General features: G+C 41.2%; 1 protein-coding gene across 2 annotated transcripts in view; it reads right to left on the bottom strand.

The window, feature by feature from the left end:
- LOC122802908 (protein Atg16l2-like) overlaps positions 1-24,192 on the bottom strand; it is a 1,475,787-nt gene that overhangs the window by 158,273 nt on the left and 1,293,322 nt on the right. For both annotated transcript variants that reach the window (XM_044072730.1, XM_044072731.1), the window contains exon 14: positions 8,451-8,556. In XM_044072730.1, the coding sequence (XP_043928665.1) occupies positions 8,451-8,556 (106 nt within the window). The remainder of the gene's footprint in view (positions 1-8,450; positions 8,557-24,192) is intronic.

Below are 24,192 nucleotides of genomic sequence, written 5' to 3'. Positions count from 1 at the left end.
CAAAGTGGGACAACATGAATTGGTGTCTATAATGGGTGACCTGAATGCAGGAATTAGAAAAGGATATGCCTGGATCCAAATGGGTGGGGCAACAGGAATTAAGAGGGAGAGGCTATTCTAGAGTTTTGCCTGGCAAATGGCTTGATGGTGACCAACACATGGGTGAGCAAGAGACAGACTGTCACACAATCACATTCAAGAGTGTCCAACATGCAACTCAAGTGGAAAAGGCAGGGGGGTAGATTCAATTATTGCAAAGCCATCCCCAGTGAAACAGTCACCTCACAGCATAAACCACTGTTTGCCACAATCAACTGCAAGCAGTGATTAGGGAAGACTCTAAGGTCCACAGAGACTAGACTGAAGAATTGGAAGTTGACTGGAGAGAGCATAACTGTTCAAAAAATTACTCAGGACTCTAGCACCTCAGGAAGAAGAGAAAATAGGTAGACCTGAAGAATGTCACACCTCAAAATAGCATGTACGAGGACTACAGAACAGATATGTGGCTGTGCCAGGTATGGAAATAAGGTACACAAGGAAAGCTGGTGGTGGAATGCAGAAGTCCAGGAAGTCATCAAAAGAAAGTAGTAGTACAGAAAAAGGTGGGAGATAGAAAAGATGAATCAGACTAACAAAGAATGTTGGTTAGTTAATAAATAGGCTAAAAAAAGAGTTATAATATTACCTTCTGGAAAGTGATTCAGTAGGTGGCACAAATAAACTATACCAGGTTGCAAGGCAAAGACAGAAAGACAAAGAAGAAAACCAAACACCCTGCACAAGGGATGCCAACAACAACCTGCTCACTAGTCCACAGGACATCAAAGGCAGACCGGAGTACTTCCAGCATCTTCTCAATGAAGAAAACACCACAGAAGATGTACTACACCAGAGAAGACGACCACCACAAAAAAAGTAAGAAAAGCACTAAAGAAAATGAAGTCAGGGAAAGAAGCTGGCTTAGATGACGGCAAAGCAGATAAGATAAAGATGATGGGTAAGATAGGAGAGAGATGGCTCCTGAGGGTACTCAGTGCAGCATAGAGAAAATTATCCCAGATGACTGGAAAATAAGCAAATTAGTGCCAATATTCAAGAAAAAAGGAAAGATTCACAACTGTGGGCAGTAAAGAGGTATCACAGTCCTATCACACCGCATGGAAGTTATAGACAGGGTGACTGATAAACAAATACACAGATTAGTAGAAAGTAAGATGGGAAATGAGCAATTTGGATTCAGACCAGGATGCAGCACAACTGACCCAGTGTTTGCAGTGAAACAGATAGTTGAGAAGAAGCTAAAGATGAGGAAAGGGTCCAAGTGCACATTTCTACACTTGATTTGGGCAGTGCTTCAGTAGTTCTAAGTTAAGAAACATTGGTAGAATTAGTGTAGGCTATGTACAAGGACCCAATGACTCAAGTAAGAATAGCATTTGGTCTCATAGAGGGGCTCCCAGTGAGAGTGGGTGTACATCAAGGTTCAATTCTGAGACCACAGCTGTTCATACTGGTGATGAACTACGTTAGTAAACAGCTTAAAGGGGACAAATCAACAAAGTTGCTGTATGTAGATGATGTGGCATTACAGGCAGACTCTGAGCAAGACCTTTACAAAAAATGCAAAATGAAGGCACATGGGATGACAATAAGTACAGGTAAGACAGCTGTATGGGCAGCAAATGGGGGAAATCAGAAGAAGATGACAACTGAGACAGAAGGGAAAATAAAATACTGGAAGAGGTTGACAGCTTCAGGTGTATGGGAAAGATGGCCGAGGAGAAGGGAACTCTGAATGGGGATGCCAAAGCTAGAATCAGAGGAGGCAGAGCCAACTAGCACAGAGTGCTGAGGTAGAGTATAACAGAAGAATGTCACAGAAACTGAAAAGAAAGGTGTACAAAACAGTGGTGTAACCAAAACTGCTGTATGGTTCAGAAACCTGGGAAGTAAAGGCAGAGCATGTGAGGAAGCTAGAGGTCATATAAAAGTGTCTTGGTTGGGTGAAAGGATGCACACTGTGAGAAAGATGAAGAAATAAGTATATAACAGCAGAATGCAAATGAGCTCCAATTGCAGAAAAGGTGAAAGAAAACAGATTATGGTGGTTTGGGCACATGTGCAGAAAAGCAGAAGACAATCTGGTGAAGAAGATTTGAAACAAACAGGAAGAAAGCACGGGAAAATGACGGTATACAGCAAAGAGGTGGATGTACTGTGTGAGTAAACCTATGATAGCCAGCCATGAGTGATGAACATAGGAGAGGGGCACTGATTAGACAGAGATGGTGACGACTGACATGACAACCCGACCCCATGTAGAAAATGGGGAAAAAAGCAGGTTGATGATGATTGGACCAATACAAAGACCCATCATTTCACCTTACACACACACACACACACACACACACACACACACACACACACACACACACACACACACACACACACACTACCTCTTCTGATTGGGTCCCTTTCCAATCATCACGAATGGCTGAATGTTCCACCTGACTTACATGATTAGTACTCCCTTATTTTAGCCACACTCTCATTATCAGGCCCTTACACACATGCATGTGTGCGCGTGTGTGCACGTGTATATATACAACTTGAAAACTAAGTTTCACTACAAATGATCTGAAGAAATACAAAAGCATCCATCTTGTTTATTAAGACCTTTCTTCTAGAAAAAGATACAACAATGTAGAGATTACAGCAGACATCATAGGTAATCATGTCTGCCGCAATGTAGACATGACTGCCTATAATGTTTACTGATTTAACTTGCACTGAATTATGACAGACTCCATGGTAGTTTTACTAATGTGTATGTATTACAGTTATATCCTTGATCTTGTTTGCAGGAATGGTGCCCAGCTATCCCTGTTATGACATGTGGTACTGTTATATAACTCTTGATTTTTATAAGTGTAGAGACTCTTCTCATTTTTTAATATCCTATCACTTCTGAGTGAACAGGCGGCTAAACAGTAAAACACAAATATTTATTTATTTGCACTTTGTCGACTGGGTTAGACCAACAAGGCCAGTGGCTTCTTTTAAGGGGAGATCCGAAGTGGTACTCATACTGACTAGAGGAAATTTGGCCTGAGGATCGGCAGAACTTCCCCTACCATTTTCAGAGGCTCATACATCACTACAGATGTCACATTGATCACTGCTACAGTAGCCTTGGCTATATGGGTTATATAGCTTTCAGAGCATCAGGGCACCTTCCATGTGCTCAAACCATTAGTTAGCTCAAGTTGAGCTGTCTAAAACTAAGGTTTTTGTGCCAAGCCCTTCAAAGCTTTCATGCCGCTGAGAAGAAAGCTCCTCTGCAGATTTTTGATTATTAATGGTTGGCTATTGCTGTTCCACTGTTGGGCAGACAATATCTTTCAAGGAGAACGTTCCATACCTATTTTTTTATTGTTTAAAACATTTCTGTTACAGAAAGTACCTTTGAACAAGGGAAAAGTGTTTTTATTCACTGATTTGTGACTTTTGTGAACTTTTAAATGGGACAGCATTTTTCTGACTGTGTGGAGAAACTGTGTTTATTATTAAGCAGCCTCTGCCACCACAGCAGGCTGATATTATGCCTCACTCACATGAGGATGAAGCCACTGTGGCCAAACTGGTTCCACAGACTACTCACCTTTCTCTGGATCCCCCTGGAGTAGTCCACACAGCCATCATGGACTGGGGGTTAGCCACATCCTCTGTGGCAACTGGGATCCTCTTTCAATGAGCAAAGGAGAGGCACGTTCGTCAGTGTAGAGAGAAAGGGCAGGGAGCATGCTGTCACTTCTAAAAGAGATTCCTGTTTCTGCTCCTGACCAAATGTTTATAAACAGGAATTATTTGTTGGGCATAGTTCAGGGTGCAGCACAGGCTCTAGGACCACTCTTGTAAAGTGATTTCTGGAAAAGGGTTTTCTCTTTCCCTGATGAGGTTCAACATCTTGAATCTGTAGGGGATTGTGAAAATGATGGAAACAGTTTTTGCTCCTCAGATTTCAGATTCAGATTCAGAGATGAGTGTGGTGTCTGATTCTCCCTGTGAGGGATTCTCTTTTGCTCAGGCTATTTCTAGGATGAAACAATATTTTCAGTGGGAGAACACTGAGGTCTCTCAATCCCTTAGTAATATGACTTATTACAAATGGAATTTCCAGAAATTTCACATATTCCTCCAGTGCTCTCAGCTTTGAAGGATGTTTGTGTTACAGCCTGTGGGTTACCTGAAACTCAGCTTGCTACCCCAAGAGAGCAGATAGAGTGTATAAAGCTCCTCAGTCTTTTAAGCTTTTATACACTAATTCCAGACTTAACCCAGCAGCTACAGTCTTAGTGAATCCATCTGCTTCTAAACATTTTAGCTCCAACCCATCTCCTTTGGCTATATATGACATGGCTCCTGATAAATTTGGGGGAAAAAGTGCGTTTCTGCAACTTTTATTTTTAGAATAAATTTGCTATATGTAGTGTGGTTTATTTAATTTCTCAAATCACTACTCATTGCTTGACAAGTGTTTATGACTCTGTAGATACTACTTCCAGGTCTTAAATCAGCAGCATTGTTTTAAGGAGATTTGCATGGCAGTGTTTTCTGAATCTCAGAAGATAACATAAATGACATTTTTGGATTCCCTCCTGGATAGGGATTTTGTTTTTGGACCCTCTGTTGAAGAGGTTATCAAAATGTGTGAGAGAAATAAGCTGATTAGGGAATCTTGCAGATTTTTTCAACCCTCCTCTCCAAGTTTCATAAGGGGGGTTTCTATGCCTTCATTTTTTTACCTCCTACCTTCTCCTGCATCCTTTGCACTGTCTCCCAACTCTATTTCTCCATTTTATTTTTCATCTCTACCTAAGAAATTGACTCTCTCAACTTCAAACTAAAATTTTCTAGTAACTCTATCTTTTGCTTTTAAACTACTTAATTATTTCTGTCTCACATTTTATATACCTGTACTGAAGAAATTTGATAGTCTCTGTTTTCACCTTTTGAACTTAATGAAAAGATAGCCTAAATGCCTGTTTTAGTTGCGTCTTAAATTCCCTATGCAATTATGAATGCCTGTTTTAGTTGAATCTCAAATTACCTATGTACTTTGACCTGTACTGTAGAAATTTGATAGTCTCTGTATTCACCTTTTTGAACTTACTGAAAGGAAAGCCTATATGCCTGTTTTACTTGTGTCTTAATTCCCTATGTAATTTTAAATCCCTGTTTTAGTTGTGTCTTAAATTACCTATGTACTTTGAATGTATTTTTGTTATTATGCATTAGATAGTGGAGCTTTTCTCCTCGGGCCTCCACTGAAAATGGACATGTATCCAGTTGGACTAGCCCGGTTAACAAATGTAAAATAAATAAAATAATATAAATTCAGCTCTAATATAAATGAATAAATACATAAAACAGTCTCAGCAGAATTCTGGTAAGCTGATGTTTAAAAAGCAATGTTGGTGTTGGATTTTTTAAAAAGAAAGCAGGACCCCCACCCTCCTAAAACAAAGGACAGTCAAATAAGTCAAAATGACTATACTAAGGTCCTTGCCCTCCCACTTCTCTCTCTGGCAATGGATTGTTTTAGAAAAGCAGGTCCTGAAGATGATCCATTTAGGCTACAGGTAGAACTGGAACAGATTTCTTCCTCCCCATGGAATTCCTCCTTATCCATCAGACCAGACACCTCTATTTCCTCCTGCTGTTACGATATGTTGTCTCAGGGAGTAATAGAACCTGTTCTTTTTTCCCTGCTGGGAAAAGGATTTTATTCAAGAATGTTTGTTGAGCCAAAGAAAGAGAAAAAACTCCTCTTTCTTTTCTAAACCATTCTGTGACTGTACCAAAGTTCAAAATGCAATCACTTCTTATATATATATCAACATACATATATATTTATATGTGTGTATGTGCAAGCATGTATGTGTGTATGCATATGACTAAAGAACTTTTAGTTGTTATCCGGAGAAACAAAAAAACACTCGTAGGCTGAACTGATGTTTAAACAGCTTTCCCCTGCCCATCAGCAGAGACATGCAAGCCATACAAGAGATTATTTCCAGAAATTGATACATTTTCTCTTGCCATGATGATCTTAAAGCTATTTTAGGGTATTTCCCCTCTTTTTCTTACAAGAGATCCACTCCTTTGAGGTCCAGTTTTGAAAATAATGATTTTCCCTTCCTACTGGATGACACTCTCCCACAACCTGGACCCCATGGAATGTTTACTTGCGGTCACTGTGTAGTGTGCCAGCACATTCTTTGTTGTAACTCCTATACCTTCTCTCATTGTAATTACAGAGTTACTTTCAAACGACATTTTTACTGTCACACAGAGTGGGTAGTTTACACTGCTCTCTGCAAAAGTTGCTCTTTGTTCTACATCGAAAAAATTAGCAGGAGACCTTCCGATAGAACCAAGGAACATTTAGCAGCCATAAGAAAAAAGGATAGCACCAACGTTTTCGGTAACCACTGTGGCAAATGCTCCAACTTCTCAGGATTTCTCTTTTCTTTGTCTTGGAAAAAGTTGACTTATTTTTTGGAGACTGCAATGCCTTGCTTGAGTTGAAAGAACTCAAGTGGCAACTTTTACTGGGTGCTGACTCAGCTCCGGGACTCAATGAAAGCATCAAAATTAAGTGTGCCTTGCGATGGCTACGTTAATCATTTGTATAAGGATGTTGTCATTTTATAGCATTCTTGTCTTTTACTTGTTTTTTAATACTTATGAATTTCATTTAAACATCAATAGCTCCATTTAACTGTATCCATTCTAGAACAGAATTTGGAGGTGTAATTTCCCTCTTTCTTATTGGTCAGCTATCTTCCTTTGTAGAGATTAGCCTTGACTCCTGCAGAAAACTGCTGATAACCAATGAATAGTCAGTTCCATTTTTTGAATGTTTATATTAGAGTGATTTAATAGTGTACCATTCATTTTACTACTTTATCATTTCTGAAGAAGTCCTAATGATCAATAAAGGATGAAAGCGAAAAAAAACATCAGTTCAGCCTACAAGTGTTTTTTTGTTTCTCCATTTAACAACTAAAAGTTCTTTAGTCATAGTTTTATTTCTTTGTCAAGCCTTTAGTCAGTTAATTATTGATATATATATATATATATATATATATATATATACACATACACATAGGAGCACTACAGAATCCTGAAAGCACAAAATCCTGAAGACTAAAATCCTGAAAACACACAGGATACCAACACTTACTACATTCTAGCACAAGTACATACAGAAACAATTAAAACACAAACCATATTACTCTTCTCCAAGTATAAGCGGGGGGCAAGCCCCTCTGCACCCCCCACACCCCCCTGCTACTTAAATACATCAACTCCGAGATTGCATTTAGTGTACTGAAGTGCAGTCTCGGAGTAGTTATATTTAAGTAGCAGGGGGTGTGAGGAGTGCAGCCCTCCACATGGGGGTGCAGGGCTCTTGCCCACCTGCGTATAGTTGAAGGGTGATATGTTTCTGTATGTACTTGTGCTGGAATATAGTAAGTGTTGGTATCTTGTGTGTTTTCAGGATTTTGGTCTTTCAGGATTCTGTAGTGCTCCTACATATATATATATATATATATATATATATATATATATATATATATGCATATATTTGGGTCCTGGTAATTTTGTTGAACAGTATTTTGGCCAACATCAGTTTAATCAACACAGTCTGGTTCACTTAACCTATGGTTGACAGGTGTGCGAGATTAACAATCCCTGAGTAAGGGAATATACCCATTTCCCCAGCCAGGGACTGTACTACCTTGGAGTTAGAATATATAAATAGCAGGGGTGTGGGAGAATACAGCCCTCCCCTGCAAAAAACTACGCTTTCTTTGTTTTTTTTTTAAAGTTTACTGTGTGTCAAGATTAATTCCTGGCGCATGCATAGTAGAGTGTTGACGTGCATAATGTTGAGCAATTTGTTTTGACATTATGCACGTCAACATAAATGCTATGCAAACAAAACACATACACGTATACATACACACACAGTTTATTCCACTGCAAGCCTAGCCTACAGCCATAATCTCATCATCTTGCAAGAAATGTATACCTATCTGTCATTTTGAAATAACAACTTGCTTATTTTGGTCTATGGATAATAATTAAGATTACAAGTTTTGATGTATGATGAATGGAAGCACTGTACTTATCCTGATCTGGGTGATGCAAAGAAGGCAAAACAGTATGCAGTAGGGAACGTCTCTTGGATGTTATTCCCAGCTCTGTATTTGTCTACAGATAATACAGTGGTTTCACAGGCGGTGCAGTCAATGGATAAATTAAAATCCTGCAAACACTTGTGCACGCCTGCACAGATACATTCACACATGCGTCTTACCTGCAATATGGCATTTTAGTTATCTTCTTAATTAAAAATATGAAATACTTAGAGTTACCTGCAATCCCAGAATCGGATTTTCTTGTCATGATGTCCACTTATAACCAGGAATTCCAATGAGACAACATCACTGCAATATGAAGAAACCTGAATGGTGTCTGTACCTGTAGAGAAACAAGCACAACAGCTAGGTATTTCATTCAACTCATCTCAAAATTTTAAAAACATACTCTGCTGCTTCAGGTAAAATATTTTTGCTAAACCCTTGATTCACAACACAGATACAATATCAGTTCTGGCTCAATGACAGGAGGGACAGCTCCCTTCTGTGATGCTGATGACCTGGTTTTAATTATGGCCCAGGTGACAGAGCAGTGGTAGGGAAAGGATTGGGTAAGCCCAGGGTATGCTTGTCTTTTCTAGGTGCAGGGAGTGGGAAGGGATAGGAATCTTTTGTCACAAATGTATCCTATGAATTAAACTGGGTCTAACCTCACACAAAAAGGGATATGAACAGGTAGACTGCAACTTTTCTCAAAAATGCCCAGGATATGGAAGGAAGAACTCAGTGTAGATAATGCCAGAGACAGAAATGGGTGTGAGACAAAAAATATTAAATCAAACATATTCAACAATGTAATGTACATAACACAGTATGGAAACAAATTAAAAAAAATGTGACATGTAGCTGTACTACACATATACTTAATTTCCAAAGGCTGACACCTAAAATATAGGCAGGCATCACAAGTTAAAATATAAGGATGTCAGCAGCAATGAGAAAAAAAGTACACACAAAACCATCACGTGTGGTTCATAGTTTTTACTAAGCTTACAGCCAAAGGAGACCATCAAGAATCTCAGCCACATCACTCAATTTTGTGGGAGAACTAACAATGTCCCTCATTAAATATATGTTTTCCAATCATCCATAGGGAAAATTTGTGATCACCCATCCAGTCATTCTGATAGGATTTAAAGGTTGCTAGGGACATATGCTGTTTGATAAGTGACGGCAGCCTATTCCAGAAATTAAGTGCATGTTGGATTAGGTATCTGCCACTTCATTTGGTGGTGCTGATGTGGTACTACAGGTTTAAGTCTCTAGAATGTGTGTCTGCTTTACCACATAGGTGAAGAGATCACAGAGTGCTGATGCAGAAAAAGACTTCTTCTTCTTTCGGCTTTTTCCCGGTTAGGGGTCGCCACAGCGGATCACCTGTCCGCTCATGATTGGCAGTGGAGTTTTACGGTGTCGAGTTGCCAGCCCAGCACCCAACCTTCCACAGAAGGCACACACACGCACACACTCAGGGCCAGTTTAGAGTGTCCAATCCACCTACAGCATGTCTTTTGGGAAGTGGGAGGAAACCGGAGCACCCAGAGCAAACCCACACGACCACAGGGAGGACATGCAGACTCCACACAGAAGGCACCCCAGACGAGAATCGAACCGGAGAACCTCTTGCTGTGAGGTGGCAATGCTAACCACTGCACCACCGTGCAGAAAATGACAAAATAAGTAAAAATGGAATATAAGTATTACTGCATAAGTCCAAAAAGAAAGCCTCAGTTTTCTGCAGTTTTATTGCAGCAGTACAAGAAACTACTTAAAAAAAACAATAAACTTGTGCAAAAAGCAATATACAATTTAACTACAATTATGAACTCAGGTGACAATATCAAAGGTTGGGGGAAAATGAGAGATATAAGAAAAGTACAGTTTTGTACCTACCATAAATGTAGATGTTCGAGTGCTAATACAGCTGCAGTCATAACAGATGGGTTCTCCTGCCGTCAGGCGTGTCCTCGGTCAGCCGAATTCAAAAGTCTAGGTCCGGCGTTGGTTGTCGCCGCTTCTTCCCCGACGTCAGTGCGACAGGGGTATAAAAGAACCAGCCGACGCCATTTTCTTCAGTTTTTCTTGCCCCAGATGTCAGGTGCCCCCAGAAGGAAGGCAATACATACATTTATGTAATAAAGCAATGCAATATAATCAAAATACAGTAGTTGCAAGCAAATACACCATAAATGAATACCCCAATTAGGTTGTATGAGGAGGTGTTAGCCAATAGGCCTGTCCCAAGAGGGGAAGGAGGGAGGGAAACCTGGACTGCAGCTGTATTAGCACTCGAACATCTACATTTATGGTAGGTACAAAACTGTACTATGTTCATCGTGCATACAGCTGCAGTCATAACAGATGGGTAGAATCCCAAAGCTAAGAAAGGGGTGGTAGGCACTAGGTGGAACTAGGAGGAGAAACAAAAGCGTATGCAGTGGGCTATCCATTTTGAGATTGTCTGTTTGGAAATTGGCTTCCCTTGAGCTCCTATAGCATAGGACACAAAGAGCTGTTCTGATTTTCTGAAAGGCTTTGTTCTGTCCAAATAATAACGCAGCTGTCTGTGGATGTCCAAGGAATGTAGTAGTCTCTCCCCTTTGTTTTGAGGATTAGGGTAAAAGGTAGGTAAGTGGATAGCCTGATTCAAAGCTACCCTGGATACCACCTTTGGCATAAAGGACGGGTTGGTTCGTAAGGAAACTCTGTCCTGATGGAAGATGATAAAAGGCTGCACAGCCATGAGGGATTGTAGTTCCGATACCCTGCGAGCTGACGTGATAGCCAGAAGGAAAGCTGTTTTCCAGGACAAATATTGCAAATCTGTTGAGGCAGCTGGCTCAAAAGGAGGCAAGGTCAGCTTTTCTAGAATGAAATTGAGGTCCCAAGCAGGTATTGGTTGTTTCCTTGGGGGTTTTATATTCTTAGCCCCTCTGAGGAACTGTCTTAAGAGGGGGTGAGAGAATAAAGGTGGATCAGTGTTGTATTCTGCAGAAATGGCTGAGGCATGGATTTTGATGGAGGAGAATGAAAGTCCACTGCTTAGCAGCTCAGCTAGATACTGTAATATTTGAGGTAAATTCAGTTTTCCAGGATTCTGGCCCTTTTTCTCATTTTGCGGAGTAAGCTTTTCTAGTAGACGGCCTTCTGGCCTCCAAAATGACATCCATGTGGCCAGATTGAGTGTTTTCAGCTGACTGTGAAGAGTTTTGAAGCTGTGCTGAGTCAGAAGAAGAGGCATTAGAGGTAGGGTCCATGGTGGGGAATGCGTCAGGCTCCTCAGTAGTGGGTACCAGTGCTGTCTTGGCCAGTCTGGAGCAATGAGAATCATCTTTGGTCTGTCTGCTCTGGTTTTTAATAGAACTTTGGGCAGCAGAGAAAGCGGCAGAAAGGCATAAACTGTCATTGTTGTCCAACTGAAAGAGAGAGCGTCCACTCTCCAGGCCTGTGGATGAAAAGCCCTTGAGCAGAATTTTGTCAATTGGTGATTTTTGTGGGAGGCAAAGAGATCTATGTCTGGCCTTCCCCATGCTTGAATTATCTCTGTAAAAACTTGAGGATGCAACTTCCATTCATGTGGATCTGTCATATTCCTGCTTAGGCTGTCTGCCAGCGTGTTTTCCTTGCCTGGCAAGTACTGTGCTTGAAGTTCGATTTGTAATTCCAGAGCCATGTTCCAAAGTGACATAGCCAGCCTGCATAGGGGGTATGAATGGGTTCCTCCCTGTTTGTTTATGTACCACATTACTGTGGTGTTGTCTGTCCTTATCAATTGTTGACCTGGATGCAGAATGTCTTTGAAAGCTATAATAGCATTTATTACTGCTAGCATTTCCCTTTTGATTGATGTGAAGGTGCTTTTCTTTTTGGGACCATTTGCCCTGAATGCACCGATCTGTCATGTGCGCCCCCCAGGCGTAGTCCGAGGCATCTGTTGTGATGACTTGATTTGCTTGAGGCTTGCAGAATGGGAGACCTGTGTTTGTTTGGCATGCTTGAGCCCACCACAGAAATTCCTTTTGAAGACATGGAATTAGTGGTATTATTGCTTCCAAACTGTGGCTGTGTTGAGACCATAGGTTTTCCAGGTACCATTGAAGTTTCCTCATATGCAGCTTTGCACATGGGATTAGTAGGATGCAAGATGCCATGAATCCCAGAGCCTGCAGGATTTTCCTTGCAGTCAGCCTGGTGAAATTTGCTAGTTTTCTGAAGTATTGAGTTAGTTGCCCCTGTTTCTCTGGCGTGAGGTAGGCCATCTGGGTGTTTGTGTCCAAGTTGGCACCCAGGAAAATTATTTTCTGAGAGGGTATTAGCCTTTATTTCTTTTTGTTGACTGTGTATCCCAGAGAATTCAACAACATTATTACAAAAGCCAGATGCTTCAGAAGTATGTGCTTGCTGTCCGCTTGGATCAGGCAGTCGTCCAAATATGGGTATATTTGTATCCCTTGAAGTCTGCAGTAGGCAATTACTGATGCCAGGCATTTCGTGAATACTCTGGGCACAGTAGATAAGCCAAAGGGCAATGCAGAGAATTGATAATGGGTTGAACCTGCAAGAAATCTGAGGTATCTTCTGCAATTTTGTCTGAATGGGACATGCAGGTATGCCTCCTTGAGGTCCAATGTTACCAGCCAAGACTCCTTGCCCAGCATGGGAAGCAGCTGCTGTAATGTGAGCATCTTGAATTTTGGTATGAGTAAAAATGTGTTTAGGATGGATAGGTCCAAAACAGGTCTCCAATCTTTTCCCTTCCTTGGTACCAGGAATAGTCTGAAATAAAAACCTTGACCTTGTTCTTGAGTAGGTACCTCTTGAATAGCTTTCACGTCCATGAGATCTGAAATTTGTCTTTGTGCCTCTGCCCTTTGATTGTGTGGCAGGTTTGGCATGCCTCTCATTTTTGGAAGGGTGTGAAAATGGAATCTGTAGCCTCTGTTTATAATGTCCAGGATCCATTTGTCTTTTGTGACAATATGCCAATTTTTCGAAAATAATGCCAGTTTTCCACCTAAGGGTACTGCCATTTGAGCCTTGCTTGGCATGCAAAGGGGAAAGTCATTGGGCTTGCTTTCTGAATGGCTGCGAACTATCCTCACCACCTCTTTGTGTAGGAGCTTGCCATTGTCTGCCTCTAAACGATCCTTGAGATTGCCCGCTGCCGCTCGGGCGCCTATATCTACCTCTTTGGGGTCTGTCCGTGGCTGAAAAGGACCAATTTTTGGAAGGCCAATTTCTACTGAAACGTGGAGGTTGTACCTGTAGAAAATCTTTCACTGTTTGCATTGATTTAGCCTTTTCCTCCATTTTCTTTAATACCTCCTCAGCTTTAACACCGAATAATACATCCTTTTGTAGAGGTGCATCTAGTAATTTAGCTTTGACATGATCAGGTAAGGTTTGCTCCTTGAGCCAGGCATGTCTACGTATGACTGATCCTGTAACAGCAGCTCTACATGAGGCCTCTAGAGCATCAAAACCATATTGCAAGGTATGTTTACCCACTTGTTCTGCACTATGCATCAAATCCTGCAACTCCTTCAAGTCTGGTTGTTCAGGTTTTAACATTTTGCTTCTCAACTGTGATAACAGAAACTGTTGGTACTTTAACAAATGGAACTGGCAGTTTAATGCCCTCATGGTTAAGGTGGCCGAGGTGTATACCTTTTTTCCCCCACCTTTCTAAAGATCTGGAATCTCTCTCGGAAGGTAATGGATTTTTAGCAGTGGAGGCCTTAATTCCCTTGGGGCCCTGTGAGATAGTTTCTGGGTCAGCCGCATGGCTTTTGTATAGAAATTGGTGCGAGTCAGGAACCCGGTAGTACCTGTCAGGCTTGACTGGGGCTGGAGGTAAAGAATCCGGGTTAAGGCAGGCCTCCGAATACACATCATGTAGTATGTCTAAGACAGGAGGTACAGCCAGAGGCCTGTGCTGAGGTAGCAAGAGAAAATCCCTAAGCCTTTTCTTGGAATCTGAGTACTCTTGGCCTTCCCAGTGGAAGTGTTCCCTTAAGGTATGCAAGGTTTCCCCAAATGAGTAATCCTCTGGGGGGGGGGAGACAGAGGGAATGGACTCCTCTGCATCAGAATCTTCAAAAGGGGAGTAAGAATGTTCCTGTTCATCAGAGTGCTCTGAAGTAATGGAGGCCTGGTCAGAGGAGGGGGATTCTTCCTCCACTCTGGGCCTTTTGTCCGGGGGGGTTGAGAACCCCTGATAAGAGTAATTAAATCCTCAGCCATTTTAAGCATCTGTTTTTTAGGCATGGGGCCTGGAGAAGGGCCCTGTGTAGCTTGTCTCTTAGAATGCATGGCTGCTTTAGACTTAGTGAAAGCCTTGATGGAAAAAGAAGAGGAAGGTCTGAAGACACCTTCAGAGGAGGCAGACCTGTCTACATTTTGAGTTTCACCACCAAGAGTGGCTTCAGTATCTGTAGTCGGGGTATGGGCCGAGGAGCCTGCAACCTCGGGCACAGAAGACAGCGCCAATGAAGTGTTGTCGGTAGGCAGGGGCTGCGTAGGCACCTCGCTGAGAACCGGACCACCTGTAGTCGGCTTTGGCGTGGTGTCGGTAGAGGCTGCGGACCTCGTGTGTCAGTCCTTATCTTTGCGTTTTTTAGACAAAACTGAAGTCGGAGTATCCAACGACATAATATAGTTACATTTTTTGCCAAAATAGTGCTGGGCGAACTCCGCCCAATGCTTAATGGTGCGTTTGTTGAATATAGCACAAAAACGACAGACCGAGACGCCGTGGTCTGGGCCTAAGCAAGGAATGCAGAGGGAATGAAAATCCTTATGCAGTATTTGCTTCCCACATGAAATACAATTATTTACTTTGTCTGACATCAGTCTGAGGCAAGAAAAGTTTCCCCAACGGGGTACTTAGCTTTCAAGAAGACTTCGGTTGCAAAATTTTCGTAATTTCAGGAGCTGGCCGACCGGCACTTGCGAACTGCTTCTGCTTCAGGCACCGCGTGGCAAGAAAGACTGGAGAAAATGGCGTTGGCTGGTTCTTTTATACCCCTGTCACACTGACGTCAGGGAAGAAGCGACGACAACCGACGCCGGACCTAGACTTTGGAATTCGGCCGATCGAGGACACGCCTGACGGCAGGAGAACCCATCTGTTATGACTGCAGCTGTATGCACGATGAACATCTACAGAAGGAGAGGTAACAATAATAAAAATAGAAAAATACAGGAAAACAGTCAACAATGCAAAAGGACAGACATAGGAAAAGACAAGCAATTCACTTAAAGATACAATACAAATGTATAGATAAAGGAGCAAAGAAAGACAAAAAGAGGGCTAGCAAAATAAAAAAAAAGAATATAGTAGGGGATATGGAAAAACTATGTTGCAAAAAGATTTCTGCTACATGAATATTTCTCCTTAGCATTACTGAAGGAAGAGAAGGGGAAATGTCAATAGGAAGAATTCAAGCTTTTAGGTTGTGGGATATATCCCTACGGGGACAACTGGTTAAGGAAACTTTGTACAGTTGTGATTCAGCTGCAAAGATACAATGCTGCAGCCAATACTTTTTATGCATTTAAAGATATTACCACTAATAACTGGAAAGTTATTTTAGAAAATCAAGATACTGTTACTGCTTGAGGTCATGAACCACATTTTTCTCTAACTCAGGACATTGATGATATTTTGGAAAATATATCCACAAACCAAGTCAAAAGCACAAAAACTAAATACCAAAAGTAAGCCCCAAATCCAGGAGCCAGCAGGGCAAAGCTAATCACAGTGGTGAAATCCAGGGCATAATCCAATATACAGTCACTAAGAAGTTACAGAGACCGGTTGAACACCAGACGCACTTTATTCAGCTATAACAGTAAGTGCTTTCATCTCTGTCAATTCAGAGACTATATCAACATACACAAATCTTAATAGCACACTCATTAACTAACAAAGGGAAAGGTGCATACAGGCTTGGAACTTGTTAATTATGTAAATATACAGCAAAAAGTCCATGTATTTGATCTATGGCATATGCATAGATCTCTTGGTAATAAAATACACCATGACTGCAATTATCAAGGGACAGTTTACATTGCTTTATGCTATGGCTGCGACAGATTCTACATGAGAATGACCGCAAGGAGTCTGTCACAGCATGTTTATAAACATGTATATGCTGTCAAAACAAAACAAAAAAATCAAAGAAAGTATAGTAGTGTTAAGTAAACATGCCCTGAGAATACATGTTCAAATGATCACTGCTGCAGTGCAGATATAACAGCTGGTCAGCTTCCAAAGACTCGGGGCACTTTCCATGTGCCTAAACTGTTAGATTGAGCTGAACTGACAAAGTCAGGTTTGGGCAATGAGCCCTTCAAAGCTTTCATGACAATTGACAGTGGGAGGCTAAGCCCTGACCAGACATTGCTAAGGAAAGATAACAAGACATATGTCAACACTGTGGCATATACAATGACATAAAAACAAGAGGATGGGGGTGTGAAGGCTGCCAGCCTAGCTAGATAGAATTCTGTAGATAATTCTGTCATTTGTAAATATTAATATAAACCACAAGCTTGTTCTCTTAAATAAGAAAATTATACTGGATGTTTGATTTCAAAAATGTAACCACATTGCACTCTGCTGGAAGAAAGCTGATAAATCAAACATTGTATAATTGTTTGATCTCAAAACTCAGAGCAGAGATGTCTGGATGAAGGAATTCTTCCTATTGTTTTTGAGACCAGAGTTAATTTCTACATTTTTACATATATAATGTCTTTAATTGCTGGGGTTTCCTGACCAGGTGCAAGCTTACTAAGAAATGTTAATGTAGGGTTTCTGTTAGCCTGGGAAACCAGAGAATTGTTAAGAATGATGTAATCTAAAATGAGTCATCAGGATATATTATCAACTTAAAGGACTTTCTCAGAGACAGAGAGAGTCTTGAGAACAGCTAACTCACCAGCACTCTGCTGTGCTCTGTATGTAAGTAGGATCTTAGACTTTACTGTCTCTCTTAGAAATAGCTAGGAAATAGGAAGATTAGACTAGATGTCTTCTGCACTGATGTCAAAACTATTCTACTGTATTATTTTAAGCATTTTCCTGTGATCTCAACTCTTGACTAGTGCTGTGTAGTAAGAAGTATTGTCTTGTGTTTTTATTTATTATTAAATATTTTTAAACCTTTCAACTGTGGGTGTTTTGTGTAGAGATAATTTAAGCTCTAGAGTACATTGCATGTATATAGTGATACTGGCCAAGCCACTCCAATAAGCCTTAAGAAGTTCTAGTCACACTAATTGGATAATAATATTGCACAGTAATAATTGGACACCCTTTGCTAAGGGCCTTTTTAGTAGTTGATAAGTAAGGGTCCTGGTGGCAGTGATTACAACCTTATAGCCTGGACAGAAGAGGCACAGCTAGTAAGCCTGTGCCAGCCTTCCCCAGGAGTGTCTGCGTGGTTGTATATAAATCATATCTCAAAGTGTGTATGTGTATGTCAGCTACTTGGGCCGGGACACAAAGCACTGGTTGGACAGGGAGAGAGAGCTAGGAGCACTTGCCTTGGAAACCTGGCTAAGTACCCCACTCTATAGCTGTGCCAGTGGGGAGTCTTATTGGGGATCTGGAGAGAAAGGGAGAAACCAGCCCCAGACTAACTGTGATCTCTGTGTGCTCTAAGGGAAATTGCACTTTACTGTATGTGTATTTGTTATCCTTCCCAATGTGGATGCCCCTCACTGGTGTTAGTGGTGAAGATTGAGGCTCCTTGATTGCTGGGCCAGTGCACGGGTGTCACAAGAGGGAGGGAGCATCTACTGCACAGTGATCATTTAAACATCTATTGTTATGGTACGCTTATTTACACAAATGTACTGTGTTCATCAAACCGATCACTGCTGCAGTAACCTTAGCTATATGAATAGAATACCATAGCTTAAAATAACTGGGACATAGGAGGAGGAGAAGGGTCCAAGAACCAATGGGAATGGCCTTAGTAAAGCTTGTCCTATACCTAGAAAAGGAATTCATTTTATAGTGCTTTGTAAATGTATGCACAAAGAACCAACTATTTTCAGCCTTTTCCAAATAGTCATGGATAAAGTCAAGGCTGTGGCAGAAACAGCCTTGTCTTCACCTGGGCTAGTTTTGTTGTGGTGGAAATAACGGACGAAATGTACTTATCATAATGCTTGATATGTGTTGTCTTGTTTTCATCCAGTTCAACCTTTTGGTTATTGGATCTGTCTGGATCCGTTCTTGGAGCTGTTACAGAAGCTTGGATCCAGGGCTCTGACTCCTCCCCCACTCATAATTTCCTCAGTTCCTCAGAGTACCTCACATCTTATTTGTTGCTTGGTCCAGAAAGACACGTTTTTTGAGGGCACTGACTGATTAAGAAGATAATCAGATCGAGTTTGCCTACTTACAAACAAGATGTTATCCCATAAAATTTAATAGTTCAACTTGGCTTGTTAATTTAGTTTTTTACAAACATTTATCTTTTAGAATTATTTTTAGTGTGTATAGATATTTTTTTAAGATGAAGTGTTGTTATAACAGTTAGTAAAGGGTTAACTACATCTACTCATTTTACTCATGGTTTATCTGGTTTTCTGTGTCCAATCAGATTGTGTTAGAAGGTGTTTTAAAATGTATTTAAACATTGGCTGTGCACACTGACTCTTGTCTGAGGAATGGATTTATTCAGCATTAAAGTTTGCTTTTATTCAACAGTTTGGTGTTTGGTGTTCCTTGGGACCCTTACTGCCAGTCTTCTCATTTATTTAACCCTTCAAGAGTGCTGGTAGGGTCTCTCCCTAAAAGGACTGTGAAACTCCTGTTTCTGTGGTCCCTTCCTGCCTCTAGGGTAACCTCTATTAAAATTATTCACCCCTCTGTCCCTGGGGGTTGGTCTGTACACAGAAGCAGCTTGGCTAAATCACTGGGATTTCAAAATCACAGCTTCCACCCATCCCCCTTTTGTGGTTCCTAGAAAAGGTCCTTTTCAGGGTGGCAAAATGGATTCTAACCATGGACAGGGTCTTCTATTCCTACTCACTCCTGGTGAATGTTTTCTTTGCTTTTGGTCCAAGCAGAGTTTAACCATCAAAAGGGCATTGATGAAGGATGTCTTGAAGACTCATCCGAAGTAGCCTAGGTACATCCAGGTATGTCAGTGGATAGCAATGCTGGTACCTGCTGTCCTGCCCACACCATCATCTACATTGTAGAGCAGATATTTGGATATATTAGACAAACTGCGGGGTAGACAATTGGGCCTCGACTGATTTCTGGATGTCCATAGGTAAACTACCCAAGACAGACTTGATGAGTTCATTCATCATGTCCCTCTGAAAACATGTCATATGAGCAAGATAATACAGCACTCTAACTGCAAAAGTCACTGAAGCATTTGTTCATTTCCCAGATCTGTCCAGAGCCCTTGGCTCTCTATTAGGAGAATGGAGAGATGTGCTCTCTTTTGAGGGCTCCTCCTTTGTGGCTGCCACAGCAACCATAGCATAAAACAGGGGACCCTTGCTCCAGTGCATCCTAATTTTGTGAGCTAAGATCTTATCTGATTAATGTGGTATTGTCTCCACTGCCATTAGTGAGTGGCACTACCCAGGAGGTAGAAAAGCCAGTCTCAAAAGACTCGGGAAATTTAGTCTCATCAGCAGAGGGTGCTTCAGAAGCCCAACACCCTTCATTGTTTCATTACTTCTAGAATATCTCAAATGGAGATGTCCTCTATATCGGATCGTAGGGAACCATCTCCCTTATCAAAGTCGGTGTATTCAGTGACCATCTCAAGTGCCGAGTCTACATGTCTCCTCTTACAAATGCATTTTCTTGGTACCTCCCTCAGTGTGGGGACTACTGTGAAAGGCTCAGAATCAGATGGGAAGCTTGCATGGCAGAATCACCGAGGCTTAAAGAGGCTGACTGTCCCTGTCAAGCTAGACGAATGGATTTGGATACAGGATTCACCAGAGGGTCGGACAAAACAGAGAAAGACAGAGATAACTGTTCTCTTGACTTGGAGGGTACCCTCTAAAATGTCTCGAATGTCAAAGATGCAACTGGGGCCAAGGAAGTACTACTCCAATTTGAAAGGGGGGCTAGAGGGATGTCCTCAACTCTGACTTATCCTGACTAAGAGGCAGATAATGGTGCTGAGCCGCCAAGAGCCTAGGAGAAGAGGTGCATTCAAAAACTTTAGAGTCAACCCCAACCATAAGACTCTGCTCCTAGACTCATCCTGATCTGACTTTGTTAGAGTCATGAGAGTAAGGGAAACTGTCAAAAGTTGAAGCTGAAAAGGCTTTTGGCTCCAATGGTGCTCTAGTGGGAAATCCCAGGATCCTTGGGCTTTGGATCTGAAATTCAGATCTGCTTCTGACAGACTCCATGATGACTGGGAGGACCTAACTGATGAAGCTACTGAATGTGGTCTATAGAATCAATGCTAGTGTAAAAACAGTGTGTGTGTAGCCTGGGACACACTGGTTCCATTGAGAAGCATAGAGGAGGAGTCAGAGATATGATCCATCAGGATTCCAGATCTGAATGCTTCGGAGTTTTAGCAGCCAGAAAACCAGACTCCATAGGATCAGGCAACCATTTCCTAGATTTTTCTTTCCTCTTCTCTGATTCCTTCTCTCTCTTTGTCTCTTTCAACTTGTCTTTCTCTTTCATAGGCCGCTCTTTGTCAGGTTTCTTCTTTGAAAAAGAGACTTCTGTAGCCTATAGAGCCAAACACTCTGCTTGTCTGCTGCCCTAGCCATACCATCAACTACACCGGAGAGCAAATGCATAGATACTTTAGAATTAGGCAAGACGGTTCACAAATGGATAGTCCATTGACTTTTGTATGTCTGTAAGCAAGTTACCCAAGACGGACTTGATAAGAAGGGCTTTCAGAACAAGTCTGCCCCCGAGTCCTCGCAGTGTTCTAGGACCAAAAAAGCACATGCTTCACAATCTACATCCAAGTGTACCACCTCCTAGGCAATAAACAAATACGAGTCTTGCAGTTGTGTCTTGTGGCCACAAGCCAAACACTTTAAATCCAGCGGTCTTGTCCAATACACTGATGACTACCCTGAAAGAACTCTTCAAGCTAAAACTTAAAGTAAGCCAACAGTAACACACTATCACAATGAAGAAAAAACTATCAAAAGGGAACAGTTATACTAAAAAATTTGACAAGAAAAGTATAAGGAAAAAACCCTTTACAATAAAGGGAAAAAGGTTTGTATGTATGTATATCTATAGATAGAGATACAGATAGATATAGATATATATGGGTCCCTATCAGCTGATCGAGTTTTCAGAAACTCTAAATTCATATGGTCCAGACCATATTATCGAGCTTTTGAAACCCCAAAGCTTTTGAATGAAGATCGGGGTACAGTGTGAATTGGGAAATTTCCCTCTTACTCACTGTAGTGCAATCTCGGAGTAGGTATATATAATTTGCAGGGGGTGTGGGAGGTGCAGGAGGGCTTGCCCCCCTGCAAAAACATAAAAAAAGTAGATTTTTGTGTTTTTTTTGATTTTCAAGTTTTCAGAAACTCGATCATATAGTCTCAACAGTATGAATTTTGAGTTTCTGAAAAAGAAATCACCTGACATGGACACATATATACATATATGTATATGTATGTATGCATATATGTAGATATAGATACATACACACACACACACAGAGATATATATATATATATATATATATATATATATATGTGTATATATATTTATATGGGTCAACTTCATAAGGTTGACAGACCATTTGATCAACATTCATTTGGTCAACAGCTCATTTGATTGACAACCAGTATTCAAGGCACTTAACAGGGATTTGCCCTCCTCCCCAATGTTGTGCGACCCTGGAGTTGGTATATACAGTTGGGAGGGTGTTAGCTTCTCTAACACAAAGTTAAGATCCTAAGAATGGAGGTAAGAAAGCCTACTGTTAGAAGATTATATATTAGCAAATGAAAAAGGTTTAGTTGTTGCCAACAACACATTTGGGGGGTGTGGGGGGCGAAGCCCCCCCACCTATTTCCATTTAAAACATGAAAATACAACAAAACTACACATTTTAAAGAAAATAGGTGGGGGGCTGTGCTCCCCACACCCCCCCTAACTATATATACCAACTCCAGGGTCGCACAACATTGGGGAGGGGGGCAAATCCTAAGTTTTTGCATTGAATACTGGTTGTCGATCAAATGAATGTTGATCAAATGGTCTGTCGACCTTATGAAGTAGACCCATAGATATATATACATATTTTATATATATATATATATATATATATATATATATATATATATATATAGCTATAGATACATATATATATATATATATATATATATATATATATACATACACACACACACACACACACACACATATATCACTCTGGATCAAATGAGATCTGAGGTACTGTGGGGAACCGAGGAAATTAATGTCAGGGGAAGAGTCAGAGTCCTGGATCCAAGCTCCTGTTAAAGCAGTGAGGTCCGATCCAGGCAGATCTGATAACCCAAAGGTTGAATCGGATCAAAAGGTAATAGCCTAAGACAACCATTTGGAAATAGTCTGTTCTGACACCAGCTGTCTCTTCTTATCTTTACAAGAAATGAACAACTGTTCAGAAGTTCTGAAAGACTTTGTTCTGTCAAGATAGTATCTGAGCTGCCTCAGATTACTGGCTTAAGTGGAGCTATTGTTAGCTTCTCTAACAAGATCCTAAGGAAGAGCCACCTGCTTTTATGGAAAGCCTCTTATACAGAACCCCCTTCAGAAAAATTCTGACATGATGAAATGGTCTAGAGGTGATCCTTGACATTGGAGTAAAACAAGCCATACAATAGTAACGGACACCAATATTGTAAAACCAGAGAAACACTAGCTCTGAATGGGGTGCTGATTATTTTGTTGGCAACAACTAAACCTTTTTCATTTGCTTATATATCATCTTCTAACAGTAGGCTTTCTTACCTCCATTAATACCTGCTGCATGTCCTCAGGAAATGGATGCATAAAAGGTGACTCTACCATCCAGGCAGTCAGCTATAGTTATTTGACACCAGGATTATCAAATACCCACTGTCTTGTGTGAGTCAATCCAGTCCAATTTCAAGAGAAGAGAGAACCACTGCTGCTTAGGCCAAACGTGAGTCACCAAAATGATCTTTTGGGTGTCCTTCTGAATTTTCAGAAGTATCCTGGATATTAGTGGAAAGGCATAGAACAGCATTCCTGTCAATAGAAAAGAAAATACATTGGTCTTCTAGGACTCTTTACACAGAGTCCTGGAACAGAATTTTGCCAGTTGGTTGTTTAAGGAGGAAAAAAAAAAGAGGTCTATTTGAGGTGTTCCACACAGGTGGAGCAATTCTTGGAAGACTCCCTGGTTCAATTACCATCCAACCCAACACTCATACTAGGTGACTTCAACTACCCCTCCATCAACTGGGAAAACTATTCATGCACCAACGCACTGGCCCAACACTTCCTCAAATTCATCAATTCCAATGCCATGGACCAGCTCATTCTTACACCCACTAGAGGAAGCAACATCCTTGACCTGGTTATTACTAAGATGGGCAACCGTTGCTCTACACCAACAGTCAATTCCTCCCTGGTTAGATCCGACCACAAACTACTCACCATGGAAATCCACATCTCACCCACACCCCTCGCAAAGGTATCCACCAGGAAAAACGTCTCCAAAGCTGACTTTGGACTCCTAAAAACAGAGGTGGCTAACTTCATGGTGACCATCCCAATGACTGAATCATACACCAATTCACTGTACGGGCAATGTGCATAAATGCATGGAAATAGCCATGCCCAACAGAACCAAGACACTCTACTCCAAAAGAAGGAAGCCAATCTGCTGATCCCCTGCCATTAATACATTCTATGATAGAAGGAAGAAACTGTTGCAGA

This window comes from Protopterus annectens, chromosome 5.part0 (assembly GCF_019279795.1).
Source record: "Protopterus annectens isolate FY-2018-M chromosome 5.part0, PAN1.0, whole genome shotgun sequence".
In the NCBI taxonomy this organism is placed as follows: Eukaryota; Metazoa; Chordata; order Ceratodontiformes; family Protopteridae; genus Protopterus; species Protopterus annectens.
This window is presented reverse-complemented; position numbering and strand designations above follow the sequence as displayed.